Source organism: Eublepharis macularius, chromosome 13, assembly GCF_028583425.1.
Source record: "Eublepharis macularius isolate TG4126 chromosome 13, MPM_Emac_v1.0, whole genome shotgun sequence".
Taxonomy (NCBI): Eukaryota; Metazoa; Chordata; class Lepidosauria; order Squamata; family Eublepharidae; genus Eublepharis; species Eublepharis macularius.
In genome coordinates, this window is record NC_072802.1 from 47,235,714 (window position 1) to 47,258,310 (window position 22,597).

At 42.6% G+C, this 22,597-nt stretch overlaps 2 protein-coding genes across 6 annotated transcripts in view; one reads left to right on the forward strand and one right to left on the reverse strand.

The window, feature by feature from the left end:
* PISD (phosphatidylserine decarboxylase) overlaps positions 1-13,032 on the forward strand; it is a 66,806-nt gene extending 53,774 nt beyond the window's left edge. For all 5 annotated transcript variants that reach the window (XM_054996316.1, XM_054996318.1, XM_054996319.1 and 2 more), the window contains 5 exons: positions 5,617-5,853; positions 8,333-8,471; positions 9,606-9,752; positions 11,259-11,419; positions 12,022-13,032. In XM_054996316.1, the coding sequence (XP_054852291.1) occupies positions 5,617-5,853; positions 8,333-8,471; positions 9,606-9,752; positions 11,259-11,419; positions 12,022-12,246 (909 nt within the window). In that variant the 3' untranslated portion in view covers positions 12,247-13,032. The remainder of the gene's footprint in view (positions 1-5,616; positions 5,854-8,332; positions 8,472-9,605; positions 9,753-11,258; positions 11,420-12,021) is intronic.
* A 490-nt stretch (positions 13,033-13,522) lies between these two features.
* SFI1 (SFI1 centrin binding protein) overlaps positions 13,523-22,597 on the reverse strand; it is a 53,700-nt gene continuing 44,625 nt past the window's right edge. The window contains exons 27-33 of the mRNA XM_054995854.1: positions 21,640-21,899; positions 20,532-20,627; positions 19,088-19,349; positions 18,080-18,242; positions 17,717-17,840; positions 16,660-16,762; positions 13,523-14,630 (exon numbers count right to left, since the gene is read on the reverse strand). Of these exons, the coding sequence (XP_054851829.1) occupies positions 14,520-14,630; positions 16,660-16,762; positions 17,717-17,840; positions 18,080-18,242; positions 19,088-19,349; positions 20,532-20,627; positions 21,640-21,899 (1,119 nt within the window). The 3' untranslated portion in view covers positions 13,523-14,519. The remainder of the gene's footprint in view (positions 14,631-16,659; positions 16,763-17,716; positions 17,841-18,079; positions 18,243-19,087; positions 19,350-20,531; positions 20,628-21,639; positions 21,900-22,597) is intronic.

Sequence of the window (22,597 nt, forward strand, 5' to 3'; positions counted from 1 at the left end):
CAAGGCCTTCCTTCAGAAGAACTCTGTGATGTTCCCATTTGGATTGAGGATGGTGCCCAGCATATTCTAGTTGTGTGACATCTCTCCTGGACTATTTGCCCATCTCCTACAACAGTCGTTACTTCATTAAGAACTTTGCTTCTGCCAAAAATAGCTCTGGCATTTCTCTGCCATTTACTTGTCACTTTTGTGTTGATCTTTAAGATGCCATAAGATTCCTTTTATTTTTCATGCAACATGGCTACTCCTCTGGAACGAAATACTGGAGCAACTCCTCTGCCTGTCTCAAGGCCACCTTCCCAGGATCAAACTATTGCTTCAGAATATAAAATTAAACAAGCTGCCTTCTTTTCTATAGCTACCCTATGCCTTATCTTGTCCAGTTTTGATAGATGAACAGTGCATTACATCATCCTGCTGAGCTATTTAGGCACATTCCTGGGACTAGGAATTGATCACCCCTTCCCATAGGGTACGCCAAATACTATTCCATATTGTTTAACCACATAGTTCCTAACTCTGTTATTGAAGTATTACAAGTTAAGGGGTGCCAACACTCACACTTGATCTCGGTGGGTAAGGAACGTAGGAAACCTGATGTTTTGAGCAGTTTTATTTTTCTACTGCATTATTTTGCATACCTTCAATTACCACGCACATGTGGTATGAGCAAGAACAGACCGTATTTTATGTGTAAAGATTTTCTTTCCCTGACTCCCCCCCCCAATAAAAAGAGATTGGCTTGTATGTTTTAAGCTGTTCTTTTTCTTAATAAAGCAACAGATGAGTACTGCATGCCAGAATGCCAACAGACTTGAAGGCCATAGCAGGCTAGACTATCCTATGTTGACATGTCTGGCTTCTCTCACCTTCTTTAGTGCCAGGTATTGGGCCTAATAAAGAGGACTTGCCATTTGAAAGAACTCTTTAGTAGAAAAACTGATGGCTCTTTTGGAGAGACTCAGATGCAGTCTGTGTTTTGGTCTCTTGAAAGTACTTGATAGCTTTGGAATTGTTGTGCCCAGCAACACTGTTCTTCAAGATCTATTGAGCATCATACATTTAAGAACTCTTTTCCCTGCACATCTTAATAGGGATCTGAATGTTTTCAAGGCTAATGTCCTGTATCAAAGTCAAAAACCTCAAAGACTCCAAAGGGAGTCTTTGAATGGCACCTTATTTACTTTCTACCAATAAGGAGTGATCATACCTGTTAAACTCCTCTATCATTTGGAATTCTGTTCCTGTCGCTTTATAGGAGCAAGAACAAACTCTTTGAATTGCTGTACCTAAGCATATATGCCTAAGCATAAACACATTATAAACGGGCTCTGGTTAATCCTTATTCATTCTGGGCCATGATAGGCAGTTCATTGCATCCAGTGTTGTTTTAGACTTTTGGCAGCAGCTGTGTTCACGTTCTGCTGTGCTTATATAGGGATGTGACCTCTTCTATTTTGGCTTCCATGGACTTCATGGACCTCGGCGTACACTACTGAATATTCTGAACTGAATTATATTATCTTAATTTACTTGAGTGGGAGGATTAATTCTCTTTAATGGCATATCTTCCTATCTGTTTGGGTGGTCACTGTCCTCACAGATGTATCATGTTGGAGTTGGGCAGCCCACTGCTAATCTCTTACTGTGAATGTAGCATTGTTCAGGATCTCCTGAACACAGGAAAACCATCAATCAGTAGCTCTTACATGAGTAAATATAATTGTTTTGCTCTGTTTGCCCAACACTATAATTTGAACTACAGTCTGCTTCTATACACTCAGGGCTTTTTTTCGGCAGGAACGCAGTGGAACGGAGTTCCGGCACCTCTTAAAAATGGTCACATGGCTGGTGGCCCCGCCCCCAGATCTCCAGACAGAGGGGAGTTTAGATTGCCCTCCGCGCCGCTCGGCGGCGTGGAGGGCAATCTAAACTCCCCTCTGTCTGGAGATCAGGGGCCGGGGCCACTGGCCATGTGACCATTTTCGCCGAGGGCAATTTAAACTTTAAAAAACCTCCCCCTTGTTCCAGCTGACCCAAAGTGACGTCATTGTGCGGTCTTGAGTTCCACCACCTCTTTTCCCAGAAAAAATGCCCTGTATACACTAATATCTAGTGTTTGATCTGCTTCTCCACTTGAGTTGCTCCATGGATTAGCTGTCCTCTGGCTGATGAAATTTGTTCAAGGTCTTTAAAATCTGCATCCGTCTGTCAAGCAACTTGGCACAGCTTGAAGTTTGTCCCCAGTGTTGTCACATTCACTGGATAACGGAATGGGCTTTACATATAGTGAACATTTGGTAGGCATTAGCCTCTTACCTAGCATCTTCCAGAAACAAAAGCAATTTGTTATGCTTATACTAATAGGAGCCTCTGCATATTCCCTAGAACATTTTTTCAGTGAGTTGTTGGTTATGCTCTTGAGAATTGGTCTGTTCTTGCTCATACAATAGGACACTCTGTTAGGAACATGGTCAGTTTTCTGCCTTGTCAAGGGGCACTTCCATTACTGACATGCAGAATTAGTTTTCTATTTTTGTTAAAAATCATGCTTTAGATATGTGCATGACAGCGTACAAAACCTTGGGTAGAGCAGTTCTGTCTCTATATCGCCTGTTTTGCTCAGAACTTGGGCACCATCCTACAGATAAATCAGCTAACTAATCAACTGTAAGCAGAAGTGCTTAGAGACTAAGAAGAAAAAATATAGGTTGCATCATCCCGCATCTATTATCAGCCTAGAAGATGAGCCTTCCCACTCACAACCCACAGTGAGGTAGGTCTATCTTTGTTTGTAGACAGCCCCTCCCAAATCCAAAGCAACTTCTCATCAGTAACAACAGATGACCCAATGGAGAGACAATCCTGGGCTATGGAGAACAAGCTCCAGTTCCAGTTCTAGCCCTATGTTTCTTTGAAAAACACTGTACAGGGTCCCAAGAACATTACCTATACCATCAACGGCTCATTCACCTGTAATGGATGCTTCCATGCATTGGCAGTGCCCCTCTTCCTTTTACATTGGCCAAATTGGACCATGACAAGAAGACAGATGGACACATCAGACAGTAAAAAATGAAGCATTAAAAGTATTTTTCTGGACATTCAGCAGCAAATGTAAAGGCTCTTTTACTTCAGCAAAAAACCAAAAAGAGGGTGATTTCAGCATGAAACCATTTGACATGGTTTTGGCTCAATAAAGATTAGGATGGCTAGCTCAGTAGAGAAAACAATTCTGTACTTTCAATCTTACCTGCCACCTTGTCTTGCCATCCTAATTGGTCTTGTAGCTTTGCTACTATATTATGTTGCCATCTGTATTCTACAATGTAACATAACACACCTTTGGTTAAGCATATTGAGCCTTCTGGCTTCTTTTTGTACCCTTGTGCATATAGACTTCTGTTAGATAGTGTGAAATTTCCTGCGTCTGATAAAGTAGGCTTTGATTCCGAAAACTTCTACCACAGTAAATTTGTTTTTAAAGTGCCACACTTTGTAGTTTTAGTTGCAAGGAAGAAACCTGCCCCCCCCCCAGTATGTGATACTTTGCATTTATTTGTATTTGGCGTAGTTTTACAGTTTATCAGGAACTTGCAAGCAAGTCCAAAAAAGTTAATAGTCAACAACATTTTACTAGTTCACAAGCTATTTTAGTTACTGTTATGTAAAAGAACTTGTTCACATTCAGTTTAGCAAAATTCTTCCTCTTGGTTTCCTGGATTTTTGTTTTGGCTCAGGTATTTGACTGTTTGCACATCTAATTGTGTGAATTGTAGTCATCTTCCAAAGTGGTTTCATGCCATATATTAATCCACCTTTTTGAGAAAGGCACTGGAAAACCTCCAGATGGAAGGCCAATTGCCTACAAAAGACTTCTTAAAAGGGTCTCTTGAGTCCTTTGCATGGCCCTCTGACTTGCTTTATGGGCATGGCCTGTAGAATTCAGTTTGCAATGAGTGACTGAAGCCGAGATTAAGTTGTGTGAATTTGGAATGGATCTAATAGACACAAGATCCTCATCAAAGGGGATCAAAACGGCTTTCCAAGATTTGTTCTTGGTAAACCCATTCTAGCTTGTGATGCCTGGCCTTTTGCTAAAGGCTTAGAAACAGTTTTATGATTTGTTTCAGTGATTGGCTGTTTCAAAGTTTCCCTTATTCTTTTCCTGGAGACTTCTTTTATGTTCTGTGCCCCTGAAGAGGAATGTCAAGGATCCAGGATTAACCCTAGGGGATTTAAAGGAATTAGCTACAGCAATTTCATCAGGTCTTGCTCACTACGGATTATCCAAAATTCTTTAACTTGTTCCCACCCTGTTTTGACCTACATTTCATCCTGCCTCACCTTAGAGTTTCTTCTGCTGTAGCATAACCATGCAGAATACAGAATGACACTTTACTTGCCTTTTTTCCCCCAGGTGTGTTAACACGGACAGAAAAAAGCAGTTAATGTACAATACTTTGATTGGAAATATATTTAAGAGGTTAACCCCTGTGTATAGGATTTCAGCATTAAACTATTGGGCAGCAGTGTGAAGGACTCTTTGGTTGGAACCGCAACAACTGTTGCAAATTCCTTACCTGTCTTTTTGTGACGGAAGGGGTGCTAGGCCATCACACACCCTTTGTTTCCCAAGGGCTGCCTATGTTGGCACAGCTTTGCTCTATCCAGGAGCTGCCAGTGCCACAAAAGGGGGATGCATGTGTTTCCTCTTGAGTCAAGCAATAAATGAGGAAGAACTGTTCAATCGGGGATAGAACCAGGGTTCCCAACGGCAATACCCTTCAATATAATGTGTATAATTTATGTGCATCCATTGGCATAGGTGGTGCCTGGAAAGGAAGGAGGCCTTTTTGATAAAACAGTAGAGTGGTCATGTAAGGTGTGATACTGTGACTACCTTGTTAACTTCTGCACGTTGGAGTATTGTGGTCTGTCATTATGGAAAAGCCTGAAATGAACCAGCTTTATTTATTTAAATTTAAATGTATGCCTCCCCAGAATACCATAGCTTCCAGGGCTCTGCATTGCCAGTGGGAAGGAATATCTTACTGTAACAAACAAGACATTCTGTTCTGCACCTTTCCCTCCAACTTGCAGATTAATTTTCTTTGTTTAAGATGCTCTCTTTGGGGTTATGACATGCTCTTACATTATTCCAAGCAAGAACACGGAATATGTTCGTCTACAGAAAGGCGCATCTGTCACTAAACACTGAAATGTCGGCAGGGAGCATAAGCTTTGGCTTGTAGTATGGCAATTCTGCTTACTGCTTTCCTTTGTTGGAATGGTTTTCATACAGTGAGCAAAAAAAATAGTGTTTGAGAAGTTTTATTGTTACAGTGAAAAAGCAGAGGCTTCGTGATAAAATACTTCATAATCAGCATTATTTTGAACGCTTTTCCTTCCAGCCTTCCCACCACAGCATATCAGTGGAGAAAGCAGGGGGTGGTGTAGGGTTGGATAACTTTTTAAAAAATTACTGCAGTCTTTGGTATCTTGTCTTTATAATTCAAGGAGGAATTATAATGGTTGTTAACTTTTTATATTGGTAGGGAAGTGGCAGAAGATGTTGTGCAATAGCTCCCATTTTCCCTCCCTCCCCCTCTCTAGGTTTCCCTATACAAATCTGTGCCAACACGACTACTTTCACGAGCCTGGGGACGCTTGAATAGTGTAGAGCTGCCCACCTGGCTCCGAAAACCTGTCCTCAGCCTCTATATTTGGACATTTGGAGTCAACATGAAGGAGGCAGCGGTGGAAGATCTTCATCACTACAGAAACCTTAGTGAGTTCTTCCGACGGAAGCTGAAGCCACAGGCACGGCCTATTTGTGGTGTCCACAGTGTGGTAAGTTGCAGGGAATTATAGATTGTTGTTTGTTGACGTGCAGAAGCAGGCTTGATTATAATGGTGCTGTGGATTTGCTAGTGATTGTTTCGTGATTTTTGTTGCTAATAATTGTGCATGCTCCTTCATATAGAGCACAAGAAGATACTGTCTGTTTCCCAACGAGCTTAAAATCTAAACTTTAAGATGAGGAAGGTGACAACTACAGATGACTACACATTAATTCCAGTTATGCATCTTTAGGCTTAGTTTCAGTAAGTGATAGATACCAAGGGACTGTGCCAAAGGCTTCAAGAAGAAACAATGTTTGGAAGAGGGGCTTGAAGGAAATGAGGGCAGTGACATCATGCAGGTGTTTGGGGAGCTAGTGCTGGAATAAGGGGTCAGCAAGGGAGAAAGAGCAGAGTAGTTTGATGGAGCATGAGACCCTAAGATACTGAAAGATGATGGAGCTGGAGGAATGAAGGTCGTGGGAAGAGCTGTACAAGGATATATGAATCTACATATAAGGGTGAGTAAGTCCATGAAGGGTTCTAAAGATAAGAGCAGTGAATGATTTTGTCAGCAGTAAAGTGAAGGGGCTGAGGTTAAGGTGCTTCTGTGGAAGACCAGATGAAAGGAGAATGATAACCAGAGCAGACTTTTCAATCAGTGGATAGAAAGGAAGAAGTGTGATTTTGCAATTGACAATTTTATTGCATTATAATGGGAAGAACCATATGTCTCGGCAGCAGAGTGAATACAGGAAGCAAAAGAGAGAGAAGGATCAACGCTAAAGTCAAGGCTTCATGCTTGTTGTTGTCAGTGAACCTGGAGCACCCATGAGGAGAGTAAGGAATGGGAAGAAAGATGAGGACTTCCATTTTGTACTTGAGTTTGAGACTTCCAAGGAGAAATAGCAGACAGTTAACTGGAGATTTATAGTTGGATGGAGGGGGAGAAAGTTCAGGGATGGAGAGGTGGCATATGGCATCACAAGCATATAGGTGGCACAGAGTCATTGGATTTGATGAGGTCACCCAAGGATAGTGTGTCAAGAGAGAACAAAAGAGGGCCATGGACAGATCTGTGAGGAATACCAAAATGGAGAGATCAAACAAAACAAGAGCGTCCCTCAGAATAAGATATTTCGATAAATAGAGAACCTGAAAGACAGAGCCACCAAAACCTGCACTATGAATGGAATCAAGCAGGAGACAATTATCAGCCATATCAAAAGCAGCAGTGAGAACAGAGTAGAGATGTTTGGATTTTGCAGTGCAGCAATAGTTGTGGATTTTGGTGAGTACATTTTCAGTATAGTACAGAGGGCAGAAGCCAAGATACATGAAGTCAAGAAATGAATAAGGATCAAAAGAGCCAACAGGAATAAGAGTGGTTGGAATGGGATGATGGATTGAGGGATTATTTTTTGCGTATGCAGAAAACTGGTGTGTTTGAACATAATAAAGAAAGAACCATGGAGAGGGATGGATTGTCTGTGTGGTAGAGGGAGCACAGAAGGAGAAATGGCAACTAGAAGTCAGTAGTGGATGCAATCAAAGGAGGAGGTGAAAGTACTGGATGAGATCAGGAGAGTATTTTGCTCATCATGTGAGATCAGGGAAAGAGGAAAGAATTGAAGCAGATGTAGGAAAAGGGAGAGCAAGTATTTCTCAGCAGGGAGGTCAGAGTTGCTCTTGGTGTAAACACGATCCGATGAAGAGGAAAGGAGTCAGGAAACTGCTGGGTCCAAGGGATTATCATCATGGATATTAAACATCATCTAGGAACCAGGTGTTGTCAGGAGGAGAGTTGGTCCAAAGTTAAGGTTAAGAGTAAACCTGGAAGGAGAAGGGTGTAGAGATATACAGAATTTATTTTGAAAGTTGAGAAATGGAATTATGGGAGTGTAGATGGAGACTGGAACTGGCAGAATTTGTAGAGCCAGGCTTTAGTAAGAACAAGTAGTTGGAGAGATGAAGAGAGGAAAAGATCACAGAGAATGGTTGCCTTCTGGGAGACAGGAGTAGCAATTCCAGAGGGGGAGAAAGGAAGCAGCAAGGAGAGTCACAAATGGGAATGAGATTTAGAGCGAAATGGATGCCAAAATTCTGAAAATAAACACCAAATGGCTGAAGAAAGGGGAAAGAGGAACTGGAAGATGGACTGACATCATAAGGAACCACCACATCCTTCACCTTACTTACTAAATTAGCATGACTCCAATTAAACTATTCTATTTTGCTGTCGCTTATTTATTTGTTAAGAGGGGAAGGGAAAAGAGGTTGAGCTGTGACTGCCTCGGCTAAGAACAAAGAGAGAGCCTTTTGCTGGATCTTGGGTTTGTATCCACTTTTGGCTGTAGGACTGTAAGAAAATTTATGTATGGCACTGGGACTGAGTAGAGAAGATGGGTTGAATGACCAGTATGGTTACTTTCCTGCTGGGAAAAATAGAACTATGATGATTTTTATTTTATTATGTTTGCTCTCTGTAGATCAGTCCATCTGATGGCAAGATCCTCAGTTTTGGACAAGTGAAGAACTGTGAAGTTGAGCAAGTGAAAGGCATCACCTATTCCCTGGAGTCCTTTCTGGGCCCCCGTGCCAATACCGAGGATACTAAGGTCAAGCCAGGTAAATTCAGTGGTCTTGGTTGGCTGCAGCAGTGTTGTACCGTGTCTTGACATACAGAATTGTGAACCACTTCCTCTTCAATGCCAGCTTTTCTTCTTTCTCATCCTTCTTTCTGGCCACAGAACTTAGGCATCGTTCTCTTGAATTGCTTTTTACAATGCTTCATTAGGGTTAGAATTCACTATAAACAAGGGGAGCTGATTGACTCTTCAGCAATCCCCATCTTCAAATCTTTGGGAATATAGGAACTATGAACCGCACGCTGCATCTCTGGGTGTGTGTAACAGTTTGTAGTGATGAAGTCACACAGCTTAGGTGAGGACCAGACAGTCCCCAAGCGATGTGTGCCATCTCCATGGAAACTAATATTTGAGGACATTAATGTGTGTGTATATGTCTTTGCACCTGTATGTGGCTAGTATATTTGACACAGCCTCATAAAATGCTGCAGGAGTGTTATGTTTTTAGTAGTGTGAAATGCAAAAGGCTATTTTATAAGCCCTGTCCTATGAATACTGAGAGGTCCCATTATGCTTAATGCAACTTAGGCTCTGGTAAGAATGCATAGGATTGTAAACTTTTACTCTGATCTCTGCTTCTCAGTCTTTACACTTTCCCAAGCTGGGATTTACCCATTGCTTGATACTAATGATTTATTGAATTGAGCTGTATGTCTGATAGTCACACATGTATAGTTCTGGGTTATTGGCTTACACAGTACAATGTACTTTGCATTTCGCAGCTGTTACAATGTGCCTTTGAGAAGGGCCAAGAACCTGCAGGCCTCCTGTTAAAAATGTAGACAGAGCTTAATTTCTCTGTTGAAACGCTGTGCTGATGCAGTGCTGTCTACCATTATGTGGATACCATTTTGTAAAAGTGGTATACATTCTTGAGACTGCAGACATTCATATAACGAATTCTGTGTCTTTTTTTGCTTTATTCCACATCTTTGCAGCAATGAAATTGATGTGGGATTTGATCATCAGTCTTCTGTGTTTTCAAAATAGAGGCTTGTGCCATTTAGAGCAATCCACCCCCACCAAGCTAGTTATAGGTCTGTGAGGCTAATCCTCTGTTCTAGGTGTTGTGTTAAAGCCTTGAAAGCCAATTTATTTCTTTGCTGTCTTCCAGCCTCCTGCCCCAACTCTTTCCAAAAGCAGCTGGTAACAAAAGACAGCAATGAACTTTATCACTGTGTGATTTACCTGGCACCTGGAGATTACCACTGTTTCCACTCACCCACTGACTGGAAAGTGTCTCATCGGCGTCACTTCCCAGGTAGGCCTTGTTTTCAGAGATGGGAGACCCACCACCAGTATGCTGTTGAGAGTGTCTTTCTGGGCAATATGAAAAGTAGAGTACTTGAGGTGCATGTTTTATCGCTTGGCTATCCCCAGTGTTGAATTGCTTGGAGAACTCTGCAATACTTCTATTAACCTGGATCTTGGAGACAGATTTATTGTGTGTAATGCAAAGGACTTCTTCTAAAATGTCTGAGTGACTCCAAAACATCTTAGGTTTTTCCTGCTCCTTCACAGGTCTGCAAGACCTCATTTAGAAGTGATGCTCGCTGGTAAGGAGATCTTACCCATGCAGCTTGTCACACACACCTAATGTATCATTTACACTGGGCTCTTAGCTGCTTCACATGCAACTTCAGTACACCAGAAATGCGTAGTCCCAGCATGCTAATGTGGTATGTGCAGCAACTCTGTTTAATGGGCGTATGAAAGATCACAGGGGTGAGTTCTTCTTGCCTGCTTCTGCCACTTTAAAATCAGGCTTATCTGTTGCTGCCTTCTCCCAGTTTTAGCTTCCTGTTGAACCTTATGGGGACAAAATCAGCTATAGCATTGTTTGGCAGCCCTCTACTCCTCTTTTTTTCTTTGAGGCATAGCCTGAGTAAATCATTCATAGGTGTCTAAACTAGAATCTGCCGTGAAAGTTATGGTAACCAATTCTATTTTGGTGCCGAATCAGAGTGATTTGCCTGTAGACTCACCGGGGGATTGAGCCCTACCCCAAACTTGATCTTCCTTATTGATTTCAGCCATCCCAGAGACCACCAGAGATGCTTCCTGATAAACCTTTGGCACAACGTTTTTGGTGCTGCTGAAGGCCTCTCCTGCTGTATCCAATCAAACTCACTGGAGCATCTTTTGCCTTTTGCACTCTGCTCATATTTTGAGGTGGTTTTGAAGCCACATGTCATGTTCTAGGCTTGGGTTGGCTCCCTTCTTGCCCTAATTTCAGCGAGATGGGGAAATGGCTGTTAAAACCAAGCACTGCAGCATCTGCTAAAAATTGCCTTTTAAGGCTTAGAACAGTGAAATACTGTAACTATACAGATTCCTTTCACATATTCTGAAGATGAAAGGAAGGCTAGGCCGCCACTGCAAGTGGTGTCCACATCCTGGCTGAAGATTTATTTCTAAAATATTTTAAAATGGAAAGTATAATGATCATACCCTTCTTCCCCTCTCTCTCTTTTGATACAAACTGCCCCAGTATTTGTTGCTCCTGGAACGCCAATTTGCTTTAGAATGACCAGAATAAAATAATTGCATTCTTCCCAAAAGAACTTTGTGCTGCTAAGGGCTGTAATAAAAGTTGATCTTCTCTTGTTTTCATTTTACTACTATCTCGCTCAAGTACTGCAGTAATTCTGACCCATGAGTCTTGAATTTTGTCTTGTGAGTCACTCTTGATCATGTGCCTTCATCTTTACAGTAGATTGATGAGTAAAAAGAAGGCTTCCCCCCCTTTCTCTCCTTGTTCACTTAGGTTCCCTGATGTCTGTGAATCCTGGGGTTGCTCGCTGGATCAAGGAACTCTTCTGTCATAATGAACGAGTTGTCCTCAGTGGCTGCTGGAAACACGGCTTTTTTTCTCTGACCGCAGTTGGAGCGCAAAACGTGGGGTCTATCCGTATCTATTTTGATCAAGTGAGTAGGAATCTTGTTTTAAGAGGAGGTAAGAGGAGGACAGAGTTAAAAGAGAGGTGCAACTGTTATGTATGTCCCAAAATTCAGAGTAGAAGGAGAATAATTATTTTAACAAAAAGTACAATCAGGAAAAGCTGCCTAATACTTTGCTCCTCTCAGTTTCCAAAGTAGGTTTCAAGTTCCTTGAATATCAGATTTTTAAGGTCTGTTTCTGGGTAAGAGCCCTTCTATGTTATGTGGGAGAGGCCACAGCTTAGCAGTAGGGTACATGTCTTCCATACAGGTCCTAGGTTCAGTTCCTGCAACTTTCAGTAGAACACACCTTTGATAAGGGCTGGGAGAGACCTTTGCCTGAGACATTGGAGTGGAACTGGTAGTCACAGTAGACATCACTGGGGTAGCAGAGGAAGAGCATTTTTATAAAAATGTGGAATGTTAACCCACCCTGATGTGGCTTTTCTTCTTTAGCCCACAAAAGACAGGTTGGAAGATTGGCAGATAGACTAGTGGGAAAAAATACGTGCAGAGCTTAGTGGGAAGTTTTCCTCCTCCTTGCATAACAGAGATGCCAAGTAACAGTACCATTTCTTTTGTGTGTGCAGGACCTGCGTACAAACAGCCCCCGATACAGTAAAGGCTCATATAATGACTTCAACTTTGTAACCAACAACAATGAAGAGGGCATCCCCATGAGAAAGGGAGAACATTTAGGGGAGTTTAACCTGGGCTCCACCATTGTTCTGATCTTCGAGGCACCGAAGGACTTTAATTTCTACCTGAAACCTGGCCAGAAAATCCGCTTCGGAGAGGCCCTGGGATCTCTTTAGAGCCTCCACTGCCAAGGGGGATTTTATATGCAATAGGGACTCAATTTGTAAAAGGAAAAGTTTCTCTAAGGAGGGAGTATTGCTCAGCAGGACCTGAGTGAGGACACTTGTTCTTAAACTGGGAGTGCAAGTGCACACCCACTATGAGAGCTGCATACATATCAGGGATCGTGGCCTTTAAGAATGTTGACCAGGGTGGCTTTTCTTCTTCCCTGTGCCTGCAGTAACAGTCATTTCTCCCTTTAAACTCCTTTATGCAGCCCACTTTTGCACAGAACCTCGAGGGCTGTGTTGAGCCAGTGTAAATTCTGCAGTCAGAGGGAGGAGGGGAAGCTGAGAGTCCTCCTTTAAAGGGACACTAGCAGATTGGCCTATGCGCCATATAGTTTTATTTGGCAAACTTGTTTTCCAAATTCTCTTCATACAAGCCTGCTGCACTGTTATCTGAATTGAAAAATGGGTTGTCCAGTGCCAGCACAAGGAGGGAATTATGAAACATTCAAGCTCAATAAGACTTATCACCTTTAAAAAAAAGTTAAATCTGTTACTCTCCCTTTAAAGCAGAAGTTTGCACTGTATTTTAAACCTCAAACACTGTGTCCACATTCCACATTTGACTTGATTGTGTTTGCTTTTAGGAAGCCTATTTTACTTATAGCTGTAGCTCACCCTAAACCTTTTATTTTGGCTTACTATTCTGGGCCTTAAAAGTTTTTTTTTTGTTCTGTATGGGAGATACCTAGTCTCCTTTAAGCTTGGAACATTAAAAATTACCAGTTGATTTCATTTCTCTGTGCACAGCCAATGGGAATTCTTTTGTTGTTGAAAGCAAGCACAGTAAGTTGCCATGATTGGGGGAAGGGAAGAGGCAAACAGAGAGAGTCTGCAAATATGCAGAATTCAGACTTTAAAAACCCTTTGGGAACTTCTGAGTAATCCAGTTCTTCTCGCGTGCATTTAAATTTTTCCACTCTTCACTGGACTTGCAAATATTTATGTAACTTTCTTCAAAAAGTCAAACTTCCCCATGCAGGATCAGAGGTCAAGAATTCTATGAAGCTTCATCATGCAAGCATTTCAAAACTGATGCTCCAAGGGGTTCAGTGGCAACACTGCTCTGTAGCCTCTTACACATCATGCCTTTTTCTGGAAGGAGGCTCACAAGTGACTGGTGCCAAAAAGACCAGGGAAAGAAGGGATTCCTTTTTTTAGAGTATGCTTTGTTTTTAAATGAATTATGTTTTGAACTCAAGAAACAAGCATACATAGATGAACATCAGGAATGCTGAGTTTATTTAGCTTTAAATCCTATTTTCCCTTTAAAACACCTCTTGTACATGCTTAACTTAAGCCTTATATGTATATATGCCCACACACACATACAAATGTGACAAGGAAGCAAGAGTATCCTCCTTTTAATATAAAAGGAGCACTTGGAAGAGAAAGCTAAGTCCGCACACCTAAAATACAGAGACTAAGGTGCCTGCAGTAGAAAACAGATCTTTATGATGTATGCGTGTACTGGTTGAGGCATGAATGCTTCTACTGACCCCCATCTTTCTGGTGGTGGGACTGATGTGGGGCAGAGACTTCTTCATGAGGCCTGGTCTGTCTCTCTTTACATTTGAAAAAACAACAGTTTACTGATAATTTCCTAAGTAGCAAGTCACCCTCTTTTAATCTTAGAATATGATAGGTGATATTTCCTGTATTAGTACATCACTCAAAACAGGCAAAAGCAGCTGAAAATAGACAAGGCACCAGAGGGGCAGCCTTTTTCTAACCACTGGACGAACAAATTGCTCCTATCAAGGCTGCACAGCCCTCAATGCTATGAGCTCTAATGTCTCATTCCTCAGCTTATCTAGCTGTACTGTTCTGAACTCCAGGATGTTCTGTATGACAGGATTCTACTGGATGAATGTTCTGTGCTGAGCCAGGTCTGAAAAGGTCACATTGATCCCAAATAAGTGGGACTGGGTTTCTTGGTGATGCTGTGAATTTCTCCTACATGGAGAATCCATTTAATTTTTCAACTGTATCAGTAGCACAGTATTTTTGTATGTCAAAATGTACAACTTATGGACATTAACTCATTAATTGCAAACATTTTTAAATAAAACAAGTGACTTGCCCTGCTTGACTTTTTAAAAAAAACATTTACGGCGCTTGGCCTTTTTAGAGAGGCTGTACCCCTTATAAGTGTTCATGGAGCTAGCAGGCTCTACAACCCCACCAAGGTTATATCATGCCACTGCATACTGCACAAACAGTCATTGAGTTGTTAAGAGCAGATGAATGTCCTGGATGCGTGTGCTGTACGTCTGCATCTCTTGTCGCTCTTTTCCAAGTATGCTTGTGAGGGATTCAATCTGCACTTTCAGCTGTGGAGAAACCAGAACACAAAACATTAGTGGCTGCGTGAGAGAAGTAGAAATCTGTGCCTCTCTGAAATAACTTTTAACCTCCTACAGGGAACAGTAAGTTAATATAATTAATATAATTCAGAGATCTCAGGAATTAATACCACATTCCCAAGCATACCAGACATCAAAGAAACCAGGCCTTCCAACAAGAAGCAACAAAGAAAGCTAACCCCACTTGGAACTCCTGCATGCCACCTGAACAGTACAAAAGGTCAAGCTGAAGTATCTGCTTATAAATAAATTGACTGGATTTACCCCAGCTTGTTCTCTTTTACTTTTGAGGTGCAGATGGAAAAAAACAAAGTGGAACCACATGCAAGAGAGGAGCTTGGCTACAGAAACACTCCCTTTAAAAAAATTAATAAATGTACAGGGAACACGATGCCTTTTCTTAACATGGTGGAAAAGCATCTATTCTGCTAGCATTTAAATCACTGTGCAGCCAAATATTTAGCCATTGTTTGCAGCACCCTATTTCAGTGCAGTATTTAGACTGACAGAATTGTCACACTCGGGCTCAATGGTGCATAGTCACACAGTGTTCCCCTTTTGCCTGCCCACATAATCTGCAGCCACGATCCCTTTATTTTACTCATTTTATACACAGCAACAGAGTGCTGTTCCTTTGAGTCTGCAGTCTCTTCCTAAGTTTGAAGCCTGCTGGCTGGCCCCACCCCACCTAAGGAGCAGCTCTACCTGACATTGCTCTGTGTTGCCTGGTCCTCTTTCACTTCTGTCTTCCTTGAGCTATAAGTCTTCTCTCCGTCTGCCCTTGGTAGCCTCCTTTCCTTTCAGTCCTCCTTCCCTTCTCCCAGCTGGGCCTACCTTTTTATCAGATTCCAGCCTGGGAAAAAGGAAGCTGCCCTGACCATTGCAGCCCAGACCTGCCCCTTTCAAACTCAGTTGGGGCAGTGTCCAGGGCTCATATGTGGCTTTCTAGTCCTTTTCCCTCACAAGAACAAACAATTAAGGTCAGGAAAGTGACTATTCTGTGATTTAAAAAAACCACCAAAGGTGCCAACCAAAGCAGAATTCCATGATCTGAAGGAAATGTGGGTATTTCACAGCAAAGGGAAAGGCAAGGGACTGTGCAGAATAAGCTCACCCCTGAGCCACGATCACATGAAGTCCTGATCTAGGCTCCTCTAGAGCCTTAGATTTCATTCAACACACCTTATTAGCCTCAAAGACTAGATGCTTTATTTTAAAAAAAAAACTGGTAAATGCAGAAGCAGAAAAAATAGTGGGGTGAGTGTCTTAGTCATACTGTGCTTATTTTGAGAAACAAGTCTTGCTTCTGCTTAGTTTAAATTCCCTCTCAATTTTAAAGACTCAGTGTTTTCAATTACATTATCCAAGTCATTCTGTAAGATACCACTAACTCCTGTTTTTTTCCTGCTGCAACAGACAAGACTTATCCCAGCATAAGCTTTTGCAGGGTAGATACAGTGAGTGGCTCCTCATAAGGCATACCTTTCAATATACAAAGTTAATTTTATTTCACCCTGTCCTGCCTGCATTTCATGGCTCTTTCACCCTGCTGTTTATTTTTTAATCACCTTATGTATGTCTGCATAAAGAGGATCTGCTGCATTGCATCTGAAGGAAGTGGGCTCTAGTCACAAAAGACTGCTGGAGTAGAATTTTGTTAGTCTTTAAAGGTGTCAGACTCCAGTCTGGTTCTCTCTTCACTTTCTTCTGTTCATCTACGGTCTTTGTGTAGGAACACATTGGGGACTGCGCTTGCACAGGCCAGCCATCCGGAGCAGGATTTCCAAGCTTTTAGGCTAAACCAGGGGGGGGGGGAGCTTCTCCCATGGACTGCCCTGAGCCGGCTTTTCCCGCCGGAATGGTCACACGGTGAGGAAGCCACCCTCCCCTACTCCCTCAGTGCAACTCTGTTTTCTTTCACTGTCGAGCCATTGTGCTAATTTGCAAATCTAGCATACTTTCATGCAGTAATACTGAAAGAGACTTGCGTTTGTACCTGATCCAACTCTTCTTGTACTTGTCGCATGCCTGCGTGCTCCTCAGTCCCCGTGCTCATTTTGAGCCACTTGAGCAAAATGCGTTGTTGTCTTTGGCATGATCTGAAAGAAAAAAACCTCAAAATGTTTCTTGTTCTGACAGGCAAATGGTGTCAGCTTCCAAGCATGAAGGCCGCTGCAATTTTGCACTTCTGCAGTATGTGTAAGGTGCTCACTCTTTCACAAGTGTTTACTTCTTCACGGAACGGTAATGCCAGCGACTAATATTTCCATTTAACAGATGGGAAGTAAAGCTGGGAGGTTACCGAATTGCTCATGGCCATTCTTGGCAAATTCACAATTTAACCCGCCCCCCCCCTCCATGCCAACCAATCTGCTTTCTACTCCATCAAATGACGCAGCAGCCTCTGAAAACAATGGAATCATGTCCTCTAGTCTTGTTTTCTCTCAATAGTACCATATATATCTTCAATAAATGAAATCTACTGATTGAACTATTTAATCTTCCAGCCAGTACTGACAGCAACATTCTGTAATTCTGGTTTGATGGGGAAATTGGACATTACACTCCTTACGTTCTAAGCACTGCTTATTCTTTTGGATGTTCGATCTAATTACAGTGAACAAGGGAAAATAAATAAGAGTGGCTTCTCTTCCTTTGATTAGCAGCTGAGTACCTCTATGCAGAATAAGGGCAACATCAACAAACCCTTGCATTCCTAGGAAGCAAGGAATTACATGATCCAATGCCTGTACAACAGCCACAGAGGATGACATGTCACAACAGCTCTCGGGCTGTGGGAGGAACACATGGTTGTTACTGGGAGCAGCTGTGACAGCTCTGACCAATCAGATCAGTGCTGATGTTTGCTGCATGCCCATGCATAAGCCTGGCTCCTAATACAAGTTGTAATGGGCATATGCTGGGCAAAGCTGCCATTGCTGGAGAAGGGTCACATCAGTGTAGCAGCCCAAACAGAGCCCCAGTAAAGTACCCCCCCCTTGCAGCTATCCTGTCTAAGGTGTAAATGAGGAAAGGGTTCTTCAAGTACACACTTCAGTTCCTGCTGATTGCTGTGATAACGTTGCATTTTCTGCCCAATACATTGGAGCTCAGCTGCCAGCTGCTTATGAACTTCTGAGTCCTGTGTGGAACTGTCCATTTGATTTCCTTGTTGGCCTAAAACCAAAAGCAAGACACAAGATTGTATCATTCCTGCTGCTTCAATTTCCAGATTCTGTACTGAATTCTGTGCCAGGACAGAAGATACCCAACCCCACCCCCCGCACCTGCCCCACAGCTGCCTTCCCTCCTGAAATACAGATGATCATACCGCATAATCCAGAAGCCCCAATATATGCTGACAGAAGAAAGGATTTTGGTCCTTCAGGCAGCATACAAACAAACAGCACTATTACCTGCCTTTCCATAAAAGGGAGAAGTGTTCTTGCTCCTGGCAAAGTCTTCTGGCAAGAGCAGGTCTTCTCTTTGGCCTGTTGCCACTATCTCATGCCAAGGAGCTGCTACTGGAGGGCTTGTGGTATGGCACTCCGGGTGAGAGCTCAAAGATTGCTCCTCACCCTGGAAAATGAGAAAAAACAAAAGCACCCAAATGCTCAGCTAAACAGAATTTTGCATTGTGGTTTTGATTTAAACATGTTATAAGCCTACGCTGCTGCATGGAATTTTATGTATGTTCATATCTAACAAACTAAAAGGCTCTCCGTCTTTGGAAATCCCCAAGCATGATGTATTTTCTTTCTAAAAAGAAAATTCTGTGGGGGTGGGGATGGTAGGATGGATTGGTGTCACGGCACTGGGCACAACAGTTGCCCCCCATGTCATTCCCCCCAAACTTCCTCCCCTCCTGGACTGACAATGAGCACTTGTAGGGAAGAGAAAGCCAGATGTCAGTCTTCTTTCCTCGCCAGGACTAACTGAAAATGGGGAAGTGGAGGATTTCTATTTGGGAAATGGGATGGGATGGGACGAGTTAACACCCACTTGCCCAGCACTGTGGCCCCTTTCCCAGCAACTTTTTAAAGGTTAAAAAATACAACAGGAGATAATGTAATTTGGCTCCATAGAAGTACATTTGCCCTGCTTCCTCGCAGTGGTGGTGGAGAGTGCCATCAAGTCATAGTTGACTTTTGGCAACCCCTATTGGGATTTTCAAGGCAAAGAGATTAACAAAGGTGGTATACCATTGCCTGCCTCTGAATAGTGATCATGGTCTTCATTGGAGGTCTCTCATCCAATTACTAGCCAAGGCCAGCACTGCTTCGAGATCTGACAAAATCGGGCTTATCTAGACTAACCAGGTCAGGGTCCTGCTTTCTAGAAGAGGCCAATCCTTTTTCTTCAGGGAACAGTAAATGAAAAAAACTTCCCTTCATCTGACTGCTGTCTTCTGCATGAGAACTCACCGTTTTCTCTCCGTTTTTCAGCCGTGGCACAAAGGAGGAAGGGGGTAACAACTCCAGCTTTGTATGAGCGGTGCTGTGTGGCCAGTGGCAGGGCAGCACAGCAGGTTTGAGAAGGGGAGGCGATGAACAGCTGGAGGTGCCTAAGTGGGATGAAGGAATGCCGCTGCTTTGATCATTTGGGGTTGATGGCAAAGAGGCACCAGCTGGAGGACATGGTTTGCTCAGAGCAGTTTGCTGCAAAGGCCAACTTAGAGTTTCTAGTCTAGAAGAGAATATGGAAAACAAGATTGTGTTCTCTTTTGAGAGTCCCCACATCCATTTCCTTAATTTGAAAGATGAAGATGCTGAAAAGCTATACAGCCTTATGCAGCAGTAGAAAAGAGCAAGAGTCCAGTAGCACCTATAAGACTAACAAAATTTGTGGTAGGCTATGAGCTTTCAGGAGCCACTGCTCACTTCTTCTGTTACAGCTAGAATGTGAGTCTGTCTGTCCTTATATCTTGGAGAGTGGAGTGATTACAGAAGCCTAATGATAATAGCCAGTGAATGACTATGGCAGGCATGACTGAATAGGGTGGGTATGCAGAGTGGGTGTGGAGAAATCAGTACTGATAATGAGTCAGGAAGCCTAGGTCTCTATTCAGTCCAGGTAGATGCATTGTCTTGAGCTTCATTATCAGTTGCACTTCAGCAGTCTCTCTTTCTAATCTAATGTATGCCCTCTGCAGGCATCTGCAGGAAGGGATGCAAATGCAGCTTCCAAGGTGGCCTACAATTTAGTCACTGAAAATCAGCAGGCATTTATTTGATATATCATATGATATATATGCGCTTACTTAATGACTTAGAAAAATCAAGAAGAGGTAGACCCAAGATTGAAGCAAGGAATAAAACACATCATAAAGAGAAGCAGTATGGAATGAAGCATTGCATCTTGTGCCTGAAAAATCTTCTACTTTGAGCAACAGGTACTATCTTTACATTTTAAGCTTTTCTCTACAAGTTCAGTGAACTAGCTCTAGAACGTTGTTGTTTCCCTTTATTTAAGCACAATATAAGATTTTCCAAATCCTAACACAGCCACTAGATTCCATGAAGCCTTGTAACATCTATCAGTTCTCCTATAACAGAAATGTTGTTTGCCAGATTATGGTATGTTGTCATACCTAGAATTCTCACTGATGTAGAAAGTCCTCCTCAGAATTTCCTGAGGTTCTTATACCTCTGACAGAAAAACAGCAGCCATTGCAAAAGTTTATCCTGGTTCAAACAGCAGCAGAATTCCATGGGAGAACCAGAATATTTGCCTGGCATCTTGGCTAAAATTAACCAGCTCTGACTAGACCTCACAGAAGGGCACTACCATACTGAAGCACTGTGGGAGCCCTTATACAACCCTTGCTCAGGCTGCGTTTTGCCATGCTTGAGAGTGGTGGGTGCCTACCCATTCCGGTTGGAGTTTGGCATCTCCATTCTCTCCAGAGACTGCAGCAGGAAATCAGGCCTACGTGGCTGCAGCCTTCCCTGACGGGCTGCATGCCTGCACATAAGAAAGAAGGGAGGGTTAAAGGAAGTACAGTGTAGCTTTTTAATGCTTGATTTTCATTAATATTTTTTAATGTTTTGTTTTTATTAATTTTATTTTGTAAGCCACCTACAGCAGGTTCCTGCAGATGCAGCATAGAAGTGTTATAAACATCTAAGCCAGAAAAATAGCTATTCTAGTCTAAGATTGGCATGTCTGTTCTACATGGAGATGCTGTTCTACAACTCTCCCTCCTCTGTCATCATGTCCTGGGCTAACTCCCCTTGAATGCATTGATTAATGTGGTGGAGGATGGTATAAATAAAATACAAGACTGATTAGCCTGTAGAATCGTCGACCAACTCTGTGCCCACAGCTGCAACCTGATGGTTGTCAAACAAAAACCTTCACATTACGTCTGAATTATCCTAGGAAGTACTGTAATTGTAAATGAAAAACAGAATCCCTTTCAGATTCTCTCTCTCCCATACTGTATCTAACCCTAAGCACTATAAAACTCCTTGATCAAGTCTTACAGATTTGCAATTCTCCCAAAGACCTCTCTCATAGCATTCCATACAACAACATTTCATTGTATTTTCCGAAGAAAGGGGGAATGTCCCTCATTTCAAGGTATATTTGCCTGGGCTGGCCCCCATTTTATGCAGAACTACCTATTAGAAACACAGAGCTGCTGCTGAAAACAGCAAGACACTGAAGATGCTGTTATTCAATAGCATCTCCATGTCATTAATAACATGCAATTCCATCCTTAAGAGACTTATACTCTTAGTTTTAAAATTCATGGCCTGAGAGAGACGAGCGAAGACTTGATTGCTCTGGCTTATTTCAAAGCAGGAACTGGCCTGAATGTGGCTCCCAAGCATACACAGTCTTGTATAATTAAAGCACCTGAGGATACCTGGAGAGATTGTGTACTCCAGAGGAGGAAATCTAGCATGTTCCAGTCCAGAAGTTCAAGAAAAATTAAGCAAAGTGAAAGGACAGAGCTTTCTTTTTAACTCACTGCTCAGCAAGGACAGAGTCTCCAGCAGCCAAATGAAGTGGTAAATCTTCACTTTGAGCAGGGCTTAGCCCAGAGAACAGACTTGATGCTTTCCCACTATCTCTATTAGCCCTGAAAGTTGCATCCGGCATTGGCATCTTGAATGTCACTCTCTTCTTGAGTGGGGCCCCTGGAAGATCCAGGCCTTGTTTCTGGCAGAGAGCCTTTTGCTTCCAAAGCATAGCACAACGATAGACTAGCTGATGGTGGTGGCAGGCAATCTGTAATTTGAAAACAGCAGTTGACTGTAGAATGCATGGGAAGGGAATTTGTACTCATTAATCTGCTTCAAGAAGGAGCTGGGCAGGCAGACATACTAGAGAGGGACTGATAGTCCTTGGCCAGGAATCAGATTACACATGCCAAGTGGCACTAGGATAAAATTAGGCTAGCACATGCTACTGATCTTGGGGGTTGGACTAGATGACCCTAGAGGTACCAGCCCTATGATTCTATGATCTTATCTCCTCAGGACATAGCTCTTTCTCTCTTTTGGCTGTAGCTGCTAAGCTGAACACCTGAGCTAAGGAACTAAGAAGATGGGATGCAGGTGTGTGTATGTGTACATTGCTCCCCGCCTTCTCTCTCAACTAGAGACAGACAGACACACTGACAGCATGCAATGCCTGGGCATGATTTCTGAGTGATATAAAAGCTAATGTGGGTTGGAATCTTTTATGCAGTTGGTGATGGGGCAAACAGGCTCTTTGCTGCCATACAGCAGAGAGCCTGATCTTCCATCGGGGAAAACTGACAGCTTCACTACTGTCCCTGGGCTTCCCAAGTAATCCATGCTCCTGCAACACATCTGATTACCCCTTCCAGCAAGTACACTTGTATTACTTTAGCATCAGACCAACCTACATTTCCACAGATAAGGCTCTGTGATTCTAAGACACATTTACATTGCCACAATAGT